The sequence below is a fragment of the Bufo bufo genome, chromosome 11 (assembly GCF_905171765.1).
Source record: "Bufo bufo chromosome 11, aBufBuf1.1, whole genome shotgun sequence".
NCBI lineage: Eukaryota > Metazoa > Chordata > Amphibia > Anura > Bufonidae > Bufo > Bufo bufo.
Genome location: NC_053399.1, coordinates 63,146,304 through 63,158,916, shown reverse-complemented (window position 1 = coordinate 63,158,916; position 12,613 = coordinate 63,146,304). Strand labels below are relative to the sequence as shown.

General features: G+C 40.6%; 1 protein-coding gene across 2 annotated transcripts in view; it reads right to left on the bottom strand.

Moving 5' to 3' along the window:
* SCFD1 (sec1 family domain containing 1) overlaps window positions 1-12,613 on the bottom strand; it is a 149,091-nt gene that overhangs the window by 49,408 nt on the left and 87,070 nt on the right. For both annotated transcript variants that reach the window (XM_040411182.1, XM_040411183.1), the window contains exon 15: window positions 2,476-2,572. In XM_040411182.1, the coding sequence (XP_040267116.1) occupies window positions 2,476-2,572 (97 nt within the window). The remainder of the gene's footprint in view (window positions 1-2,475; window positions 2,573-12,613) is intronic.

The window sequence follows — 12,613 nt, the reverse complement described above, 5'->3', positions numbered from 1 at the left end:
TTCCGTGTGAGAGATACTGACAGCTTTATGTCATTATGATTCCATTACAGGTCAGGCAGAGACACAGAACATTATCAATCATGATAATGCGGTGCGCTTCTGTAGTCCAGACCAGAGTGTGATTCCCACAAAAGACACGCTTGTGCAAAAGAGCCATAAGAGTTTTTTTTTCCTTTTTAAGAATGGAAAAACAGGGTCTTCAAATACGTTTTCAAGATATTTTAACTGATGACCTGTGGATAGGTCATCAGTATCTGATCGGTTGCGTTCTGTCACCTGGGACCCCCCCTAATCAGCTGTTTGAGAAGACACCTTGCCATATGTCATAGTGTCATGTATTGCATAGTGGCCGTGCTTGAAGTGAATGGGCTGAGCTGCACCTAGGCCATGGGACCAATAAACATGACGTCATATGTTCAAGGCGAAGTTGCGAGAAGTCTGGAGTCTTACTGGGAGAGCTGATGCCTTCACAAAACGGCTGATTTGCGAGGGTCCCAGGTGTTGGACCCCTACCAATCAGATACTGGGGATCGGAGGATAGGTCATCAGTTAAAATGTTTTGGAAAATCCATTTAAAACAGGATGGCTATCCTGTTGCCACTGATTTCTATTGTCCAAGGGTCCATTTGGTCTTACTCTTCATCGGGACAGAAAAACGAGTCTGGATCATGTCCGTGTCCTGTTGCTGCCTGTTTCAACTATATGTATATACAATGAATCTGTACTCAGGACCTAAGGAAGCTGGGTGACCTGTAATGGTGACCATGTTGAATATCAATAGTGCCAAGTATCAAAAGTTGCGCCTGGAATGTACATGACCCTAAACGGAGTGGACACAGGCATGAACTGTGTGCTCCTGCCTGTACTGAGCTGACTGCTGCATCTACTCCTGTTGATTTTGGATATAATATGGATTCTCTATACACAACACTGATAATCGCTACACACAGACTGGCAGGAAACGGCTAAATCAATTAGAAAAATACATAAAAAATGAATTTTAGGGCATTTGGAAAAGTTTAAAAGCAACTTCTATGAAAGTTTAGTTTCACTTTAAAGGGGCTGTCTGACAAAAAATGTTCTACATTTTTCAAACCAGTAACCTGGATCTGAATACTTTTGTAATTGTGTGTAATAAAAAATTTAATTATTATAGCTATTCCTTGATAGTAATAATCTCTGTGCTTCATATGTCCTAGGGGGATGTAGCACTGGGAGAGTCACTTCTAGAGAAGGATTTGGGTGTCCTTGTGGATGGTAGATTACATTACAGTATACAATGTCAATCAGCTGCTTCTAAGGCCACCAGGATATTGTCATGCATTAAACGTGGCAGGGATGTAATACTACCACTTTACAAAGGGCTGGTGCGGCCTCAGTTCTGGGCACCAGTCCACAAAAAGGAAGCTCAGCAGCTGGAAAAAGTACAGAGGAGAGCGACTAAACTGAAATGGGGCAGTTATTTAGTCTTGAGAGGAGACGTCTAAGGGGGGACATGATTAACCTATACAAATATATAAATGGGCCATACAAAAAATACGGTGAAAAACAGTTCCATGTAAAATGCGCTTAAAAGACAAGGGGGCACTGCCTCCGACTGGAGAAGAAAAAGTTCAGTCTCCAGAAGCGTCAAAGCTTCTTTACTGTAAGAACAGTAAATCTGTGGAATAGACTTCCTCTGGACGTGGTCACAGCAGGAACAGTGGACAGTTTTAAAAATGGTTTAGACGAATTCTTAAAAGTAAATGACTTTAATGCTTATGAAAACGTGGAGAAATCTGAGTCTCACTTCCTTCTGGGATTCGCATCCCCACCTATTCCTTGGTTGAACCTGATGGACTTATGTATTTTTTCAACCATATTAACTATGTAACTAGCGCCACCTGCTGTTTTCTCTTTTTCTAATTTCTTTGTCCTGCTCACTGAGATGGAAGCACATGCTCAGTGCTATCCTTTAACTGTCACGCGCTGCAGTAGAAAGAGCACACCCTTTCCCTAAGATGTCAGCTTGATATAAATCTAGCAGAGCAATGAATGGGGAGATCTCTGGATCCATGTGAGGTACAGGGCTGGTTCTAGCTTTGTTAAAAAGCGACTGTCATGTATTATATGATATTGGAATTTCATTTTTTACAATAATCATGGGATAAGCCCTTTAAGTATGTGAAAAGGTGGTTATTCTAGAATTCACATACGGTATGTGAAGTTAGTTTAATGGGACAGTGCCATGTACAGAGATGTGTGGTACTTTCTCTGCCAGCGGCTTCCTTAAGGCATGCTGTGAGGCCGGACACGGGAAATTAATGAGGTGTTGATTGTGCTGGCTTCATAAGCCAAGACCTGAAAAGTAGAGCGAGGATTAGGAACAAAATCAGAACTAGCAGCATTTTACACCCACTGACATTCCTTGTCAGGTTGACCTATTCATTACTGATGAGCACCATAATAAAGAAAAAACAAAAACAAAAACCTTACCATCAGGGTCAGATATGATGTCTAGAAGAGACTTATCCAAAGTAGATTTGCTCATTAACTTCTCTTCATATTCAAAATACACATCCAACTTGCGAGCCTAAAACAAGGGAGAACAGAGGTAAGTAAATTATTAGGTGAAGTAGTAAGAGAGGAATCCAGAATTAAGGTAAGATATCGATAGACAAAACACACTAATGTAAAGTTTAACTCCGTAACATCCTACGTAAAGTGGTCGTTGAGTAGTGTAAGACTGTGTCCACACGTGTGTTGCAGTATTCTGGCATAGGAGCAGACTACTGTAATTACTGCATCTGGCATAGATGGATACTGCCGGATCTCCAGTCCGTTGGGTTTATGGCATGAACGTTGGCTTTCTGATGGAAAAATAACGCTGCATGCCATTCCTCTGCTGGAACAGATTACCAAAATACCGCAATGCTGATGTGAACCTAGCCTAAGACAACAGATGACAACTTCCTTAAAGAGGTTCTCCGGAAATGATTTAAAATGGCTGCCGGCAAACTGCCCTACAATGTGAGTAAGGCTGGTTGCCATCACATGTAGAGCTGCCCAGGCGGCTGAGGTGTGGGGACTGAGCACACACTGCACTTCTCTACAATAGATGGTAATGATGTGATAATGCCTATGATATACCATCATGTCTGAGCAGCCTGACAGAAGAAAAACTCACCAAAGAAGTACTTTTTGCACGAGGCATAGCTCAGCAGGGACAGTGTCAGAATCCTATTCGCACTAATAAATCTCTATTAGGGTGAATAGGATAAGGGATCAAAAGATTCCAGGTTCTACCCCCAAGGGGGATAATAGTTATTAAATATAAAGTAAAAGAAAAAAGTTTAAATCCCCCCTCCCTTTCTTAATTTTACATATTAAAATATATAAACAATAAAAAATTACATATTACATTACTTGTCCGCCCAAAAAATTGGGTAACAGTGATCAAAAATTCACACATACTACTAAAATGGTACCAATAAAAATTACAGTTCGTTACGCAAAAAACAAGCCCTCATACAACTCTGTAGACTGAAATATAAAAAAAAGTCTGAATATAGCGATGCAAAAGTAATAAAATAAAAACTATACAAGTTTGGTATCGCCGCAATCATATTGAGCCGCAGAATAAGGACGTCATGTCATTTTTAGGCGAAGAGAGAGATAGAGCGAGAGTGTGTGAGGGTTACAGGGATCCAATGGAGCGGGTGTCCAGGGGATCCGAAGTAACTAGAGGCGCCAGGGGATGGAAGGGAAAAAAAAGTAGGGGGCTGTGGAGCGGCTGCTACGGAGGGTCAACCCTGCAGACTAGTCTGCAGGTAAATGGAGATGAATAAAAAGGGTGTGGGAATTGGGTGTGTGGACACTCCCAATCTCCCTCAGAGGTGACCCTGGGAAAGCGCCAATCAACTGGGTGCTCAAAAGAGAAAAGAAAATTGTAGTAAGAACTTTAAAATAATCACTGGTCGTGGGGAATATATATATATATATATATATATATATATATATATATATACACACACACACACACACACACACACACACACACACTTCTGTGTGGGGGGAAGTGTTACTCGGATAAGCATAATTCACGGTAAACCAATACCTCCCCAGCCAGGATCGCCTCAAGATGGTGAAAGATGAAGGCAGCCACAGTCAGGAAGTTTCTGTTCAAATTTATTTTATTCTTGTGTATAAAATCTGGTTCAATGCGTTTCGGGACGATGTCCCTTCATCAGGAGCAGTATTACTTGTGGTGTGGAAGGGGGGGCTATTTATGGCCTGGGTGTTGGGCTAAAACATGAAAATTGCACCAAAAATAGAGGGGAGTGGTCAGAAAGGGCGCCAAAAAGGGTGGGCGTGTTGGGCTGCTAGGATTACGTCACCTGTGTTGACGTCAGGAATCCGGGTCGGCGATCGCGGTGCGGAGCTTCTCTGTGCACTGCTAGTGAGTCCGGAGCGCATTTGAGGCCTATGGCGCATGTCTGGAAGTGATAACTAGGAGCAATGCGTTCCAGGTTGGAACACACGTACCGGAAGTGGCACCACGGCTGTCTAGATCTGCTAGGAGAGCACTCTGACTGGCGATTGGGGGTGGGGTGGTGGTGGACCTGTCAAAACTGGGTGGGACTATCAACTAGTGGGGTTTTTTGAAACCTGGTGGAGACCCATATGGGATAGTAGTATTTTTTGGAAGCTGTGGATGGATGATATTGATAATGTCTTGGTCATGAGTGTGGTAACCTGTGAGGGTGAAGGGTGGTACAGTGGAGATACATGCGTGTGAGGATGGATGACGGAAGATGGGAGAATGGGTGGGCAAAAATTATGGAAATGGGCAAGTGTATATGTATGTGTTCATATATATATGAAATATATAGCGATCATAATCACATGAGGAATTCTGATGTGTTGGAGTAAATATGATATGATATGGCGGAGGGTGGTGTAGGGACAAATCGATGTATGTTATATTATAAATGGATGTGTGTGAGGAGATAATTTAATGATTGATAGTATTATACATATAAAATATATATATATATATTTTAATATATAGAAAAAAATATATATAGAAAAAATATATACAAAATGAAAAAAAAAAATTTGAAAAAATTTAAGTAACTAAAATGTATCAAATAGATAAGGAAATTATAAAATGTGTAGGGATTCAAATTGGTGTGTTGGAATCCAAACTGGTGTGTTGGAATAGTGATGATGTGACAAAGGATGGTGATGGAAAAGATGGGTGTATATTGTATTAAGGTGTGTGTGCAGAGTTAGTTTAATGTGTTTAAAAATGGATATATATATATAAAAAAAAGTGTGTGTGTGTGTGAAGAGTTAATTTAATGTTCAGGTTTGAATTTTAATGTTTGATACCGTTATTGATGTATGTTGTGAATGGATTTGTGTGGGGTATTACTGGGTGATAGTGTGATTAAACAATGTGTTGTGGAGTGATATCATATCATATTTACTCCAACACATCAGAATTCCTCATGTGATTCGGATCGCTATATATTTCATATATATATATTTTATATCCAACACATACATATACACTTGCCCATTTCCATAATTTTTGCCCACCCATTCTCCCATCTTCCGTCATTCATCCTCACACGCATGTATCTCCACTGTAACACCCTTCACCCTCACAGGTTGCATTACCACACTCATGACCAAGACATTATCAATATCATCCATCCACAGCTTCCAAAAAATACTACCATCCCATATGGGTCTCCACCAGCCTTCAAAAAACCCCACTAGTTGATAGTCCCACCCAGTTTTGACAGGTCCACCACCACCCCACCTGGCAGATCCTGACAGCCGCGGTGCCACTTCCAATATGTGCGTTCCAACCTAGAACGCATTGCTCCTAGTTACCACTTCCGGACATGCGCAGTAGGCCCCAAATGCGCTCCAGATTCACTAGCAGTGCACAGAGAAGTGAAAACCATTTCAGGGGACTACCTCTTGAAGCTCATCAAGAGAATGCCAAGAGTGTGCAAAGCAGTAATCAAAGCAAAAGGTGGCTACTTTGAAGAACCTAGAATATGACATATTTTCAGTTGTTTCACACTTGTTTGTTATGTATATAATTCCACATGTGTTAATTCATAGTTTTGATGCCTTCAGTGTGAATCTACAATTTTCATAGTCATGAAAATAAAGAAAACTCTTTGAATGAGAAGGTGTGTCCAAACTTTTGGTCTGTACTGTATATATATACACACACACACACACACACACACACACACACACATATCTATTCCCCACAACCAGTGGTGATTTTTAAGTTTTTACTACAATTTTCTTTTCTCTTTTTATATTTATTGATTTTAATCCTTACCATTGTTTTTTATTGTCCTTTATGATCTTCTACTGTCTCCCATACCTTTTGTACCTTATTCCAACCCCCTTTCTGTTAATCCCAGCGGCCACCCCACCCAGTTGATTGGCGCTTTCCCAGGGTCACCTCTGAGGGACATCGGAAGTGTCCACACACCCAATTCCCACATCCTTTTTATTCATGTCATTTTTAGAGGACTGTGAATGCTGTGATGTCAAAACCCCAAAAACCTTCATGCAATTGTGTGTTGTTGTTGTTTTTTTTAATTTTTTTTACCCCCTAATAGAATTTTTCTTCCTGTAATCCAATACAAGACATGGTACTGGAACATGGGGAGAAAAAAAAAATGCAAAAATGAAAATAGGCCCAGTCTTTAAGGGGTCAATAAGGTGAACTACAGCTGTGTGTCTATGAAAACAGCCAGATGGGGAGGATGCTAGTAACAGACTTCCTTTAAGAAATGTAGAACCCCTTCACTGCACTTTTTTGCATGCAACTGCTAACATAGCTGGGGATAGAACACAAAAAAACATACGAACAGAAATAGTCCTGGCTGCAAAGAAATAGAAACAAAGATGTATTAAACCCAGGAGAGCATAAAGCATAATAGTTAACACATGACGTTTGTTCTTTCAGATCCTATAAATATTTTAATTGCATGCACTAAAATGCAGACGTTTCACAAGAAATACATTTATGTAGAGGCCAATTTTACTTGTTATATATATATATTATATATATATATATATATATATATATATATATATATCTTTTATTGCAAATCAATTAACCACTTCACATCCACCCATATGATATAAACGTCCTATGGGCGGATGTTTATCTCTGAATGGATGTTATGGAACGTCCATTCAGAGATGGCAGCTGCACGCTAATAGTGCAGCTGCTGAACGGGGGGCCCGCTGTCTGTGACAGCAGGCCACCCCAGAGAGAAGGCAGGGACAGTTCCCAGGTGTCCTGCCTTCTAAATAGCTGTGTATACAGATCAGGAAGCGCTATGTGCTTCCTGTCCTGGCCCGGTGGTCATGTGACCACCAGGGGGCGGGAGAGTGCAGGAGCTGTCAGGTTTTCTACAGACCTCGATGGATTCTGCTGTACAGCCTCTCTGGGGGGTGTATTTCCCCTGTAACTGGGGCTGCTATGTCAGCCCCAGTTACAGGAGAAATCAATGGTGAAAATAAAATAAAAAAATAAAGGTAAATGTGCCCCAGAGATCTTGTATGAGCGGGGGGACGCAAAGTGTTTAAAAAATATATATATCTTTTTTTTAAATGTTTCAGATGTAAAAAAATTAAATAAAAAAAATCCTCAATTCCTTCAGGTGAACGCTGTAAAAATAAAATAAATAAAAACTGTGCTAAAACAACCAATTTTTAGGTCACCTTGCCCCATAAAGTGAAATAATGAATAATCAAAAAATCATATGCACCCAAAAATGGTACCAATAAAAATGTCAACTCTTCCTGCAAAAAACGATCTCCTGCACCAGACGATCGGCAGAAAAAATAAATAAATATGGCGTTCGTTATAAAAAAAAAAAAAAAAAAAAAGCTTTATTATGTAAAATTTAAACAAAGAAAGTAGACAGATTTGATATAATTGCGTCCGTAACTACTTGGGCTAAAAAAATAGCACATGATCTATTCTACCCTGTAAGATGAATGTTGTAAAAAATAAAAACGGTGCCAAAACAGCTATTTTTTGGTTACCTTGCCTCACAAAAAATGTAATATAGAGCAATTAAAAATTATATGTACCCCAAAATAGTACCAATAAAACTGGCACCTTATCCCCTAGTTTCCAAAATGGGGTCACTTTTTGGGAGTTTCTACTGTAAGGGTGGCTTCAAATGGGACATGGCATCGAAAAACCAGTTCAGGTAAATCTGCCTTCTAAATACCATACGGCGCTCCTTTTCTTCTGCGCCCTGCCGTGTGCCCTTACATCAGTTTACGACCACATCTGGGGTGTTTCTATAAACCGCAAAATCAGGGTAATAAATATTGAGTTTTGTTTGGCTGTTAACCCTCGATGTGTTAAAGAAAAAAATGGATTAAAATGGAAAATCTGCCAAAAAAGTAAGATTTTGAAATGTCATCTCCATTTTCCTTTAATTCTTGTGGAACACCTAAAAGGTAACAACGTTTGTAAAATAAGTTTTGAGTAACTTGAGGGGTGTAGTTTCTACAATGGGGGGAATCCACTATGTAGGCCCCACAAAGTGACTTTAGACCTGAACTGGTCCATAAAAAGTGGGTTTTGGAAATTTTCTTTAAAATTTTACGAATTGCTTCTACAATTCTAAGCCTTCTAACGTCCTAAAAAAATAAAATGACATTTCCAAAATGATGCCAACATAAAGTAGACATATGGGGAATGTTAATAAATATTTTATGAGGTATCAGTTTCTGTTTTAAAAGCAGAGAAATTGAAATTTTTAAAATTGCTAATTTTTCTAAATGTTTGGTAAATTTTTGATTATTTTATAAATAAAGGTGAAATGCATCGACTCAACATTAGAGATAAAATAGTTCAGGCTGATGTGGGTAGTAATAAAATAGAAATGAGACAAAGTACCTTGTCTTCCCCTAGACAATGTACATTTCCCTGTCTCAACTGTGTAAATTGCTCTAGTGTCATTAAGGGTTCGTGTTTCTCCCACCCACATTCAGGTGAAAAGATTCCGATAAGGGGCACATTTACATGTGATAGTAGATTTGTGGTTTACATTCTCAAGTGTTCATGTGGATTATTATATGTGGGGGAAACCTCAATGAGAATGAAGGACAGACTGAGTAAACACAAGTCTACTAGTTTTGCTGATGATGTCAGTTCCTCTGTATTTCATTTGTCTATTTAAAGATTGCATGTGAGATGTTTGTACAGTCATGGCCAAAAGTTTTGAGAATGACACAAATATTAGTTTTCACAAAGTTTGCTGCTAAACTGCTTTTAGATCTTTGTTTCAGTTGTTTCTGTGATGTAGTGAAATATAATTACACACACTTCATACGTTTCAAAGTCTTTAATCGACAATTACATGACATTTATGCAAAGAGTCAGTATTTGCAGTGTTGGCCCTTCTTTTTCAGGACCTCTGCAATTCGACTGGGCATGCTCTCAATCAACTTCTGGGCCAATTCCTGACTGATAGCAACCCATTCTTTCATAATCACTTCTTGGAGTTTGTCAGAATTAGTGGGTTTTTGTTTGTCCACCCGCCTCTTGAGGATTGACCACAAGTTCTCAATGGGATTAAGATCTGGGGAGTTTCCAGGCCATGGACCCAAAATGTCAACGTTTTGGTCCCCGAGCCACTTAGTTATCACTTTTGCCTTATGGCACGGTGCTCCATCGTGCTGGAAAATGCATTGTTCTTCACCAAACTGTTGTTGGATTGTTGGAAGAAGTTGCTGTTGGAGGGTGTTTTGGTACCATTCTTTATTCATGGCTGTGTTTTTGGGCAAAATTGTGAGTGAGCCCACTTTCTTGGATGAGAAGCAACCCCACACATGAATGGTCTCAGGATGCTTTACTGTTGGCATGACACAGGACTGATGGTAGCGCTCACCTTTTCTTCTCCGGACAAGCCTTTTTCCAGATGCCCCAAACAATCGGAAAGAGGCTTCATCGGAGAATATGACTTTGCCCCAGTCCTCAGCAGTCCATTCACCATACTTTCTGCAGAAGATCAATCTGTCCCTGATGTTTTATTTGGAGAGAAGTGGCTTCTTTGCTGCCCTTCTTGACACCAGGCCATCTTCCAAAAGTCTTCGCCTCACTGTGCGTGCAGATGCGCTCACACCTACCTGCTGCCATTCCTGAGCAAGCTCTGCACTGGTGGCACTCCGATCCCGCAGCTGAATCCTCTTTAGGAGACGATCCTGGCGCTTGCTGGACTTTCTTGGACGCCCTGAAGCCTTCTTAACAAGAATTGAACCTCTTTCCTTGAAGTTCTTGATGATCCTATAAATTGTTGATAGAGGTGCAATCTTAGTAGCCACAGTATCCTTGCCTGTGAAGCCATTTTTATGCAACGCAATGATGGCTGCACGCGTTTCTTTGCAGGTCACCATGGTTAACAATGGAAGAACAATGATTTCAAGCATCACCCTCCTTTTAACATGTCAAGTCTGCCATTTTAACCCAATCAGCCTGACATAATGATCTCCAGCCTTGTGCTCGTCAACATTCTCACCTGAGTTAATAAGACGATTACTGAAATGATCTCAGCAGGTCCTTTAATGACAGCAATGAAATGCAGTGGAAAGGTTTTGTGGGATTAAGTTAATTTTCATGGCAAAGAAGGACTATGCAATTCATCTGATCACTCTTCATAACATTCTGGAGTATATGCAAATTGCTATTATAAAAACTTAAGCAGCAACTTTTCCAATTTCCAATATTTATGTAATTTTCTAAACTTTTGGCCACGACTGTACATAGTCTGAAGAAAGCACATTGGTGCTGAAACGCGTCACTATGAAATAATAATATGTGACCAATAAATCGAATTCCTGATTGAAATCCTGCAAGGTGCCGGTCTTTTTGCTACATCACTACCCAGGTTTAAATCACAGATACCATATTGCAGAATGGGCAAAGCTTTCTCATTGAAAGCAGCAGAAACAAATTATAAATGTCTACTGGACCATAAGGATACTTTCACATTAGCGTTATTCTTTTCCGGCATTGAGTTCCGTCACAGGAGTTCAATACCGGGAAAAAAAAAACTGATCAGTTTTATCCTAATGCATTCTGAATGGAGAGCAATCTGTTCAGGATGCATCAGTTCAGTTCCTCTTACGTTTTTTTGGACGGAGAAAATACTGGATACGTCTGACAAATGCCATCAGTTTGTGTCCGGATTGCCGGATTCAGCAGGCAGTTCAGGCGACGGAATTGCCTGCCGGAATTCTCTGCCGCAAGTGTTAAAGTACAATAAGGTTTTAGGATTAAAATTGTGGTGTGCTCTTAAACATCCACAATTGGCAGCTGTGGCTTGGGTCTTCACAATATACTGCTTCCTTGCCATTAAAGGGGTATTCCAAAACTGATACCTTCTTGCCGTGTGCAACAACTGTAAATGATATTTATTAAAAACTTCCTTACTGGGCCAGCAATGTGGTGCTGCTTCCTCCGTGCTCCCTGACCACGTGCCGTTCATTGTGCACATGATACTGGCTGCCTGGTTCCAACCCACAGTGAACATGTCAGTCATCTCTGATGACATATTCATTGCCTGTCCCTGCGCTCCTTTACTACAGAGCATGCACTAGAATGATTCTCAGCTCAAGTGCTGTTGGAGCAGGGAACATCAAATCCCCCCCTCCCCCCCAAAACAAGCCAGCGCTGCCTGCACAGTTAGGCAGCCCCCAGTGCAGACTGCTGATATCATGCAGGTCAGCTGTTTGTGGAGGATATAGAGAATGGGGTTTCTCCAACAGGACGTGACCATAATGTCACGTCCAAATGTGTGTGACTTCACACATTACTTCTGCAAGTCCCCAAACTACATGGGCACTATGGGGGTTATTTGTGAACTGATACATACCACTTTTTGGCATATATCGGTCACCGGTTATTTGCGCAACAATCTGCAACTTTTTCCCCTTTTCCGCCACTTACTCCTGGTATTAAAAAAAGGGGACACGGCGTGGAGAAGGGGGGGCCTGTAGGTCGGTGTAATTTATCATTTTCCATGCCTGTTTTAAGCGTAGAAAATTGTCTAAATCTACGCCAGCAAGGGAGCTGGCGTATATTTAGACAATATTATAGGCATGATCTCATCAATAGATGGTAATGATGTGAAGTGCAGTGTGTGTTCAGCCCCACACCTCAGCCGCCTGGGCAGCTCTACATGTGATGGCAATCAGCCTTACTCACATACTAGGACAGTAAAGTCCACCTAAGTTATGTAAATGCTGGTGCCTCTACATAACTTAGGCGGATGAACTGCCAGAGAAGGAGGGACGAAGACTGGCATCTAAATCGCCGATCTTCATAGATGTTCCCCTATGTGACCACTGCATGAAAATGTGGACAAAATATGGTACTCAAGGTGCTGCTGTGAACAGTCGCACTATATGGCCATTCTGTGAATCTATGTAGACACTTCATGACTATCAGCAACGTTTGCCCAATATGTTGTTAATGCATGGTACTACAGGCAAAGTGTGGCATGGTTTTGATACTACATGGCTATGTTGGTGCCATATAGAAAAATAACATTCATATAGACTATGT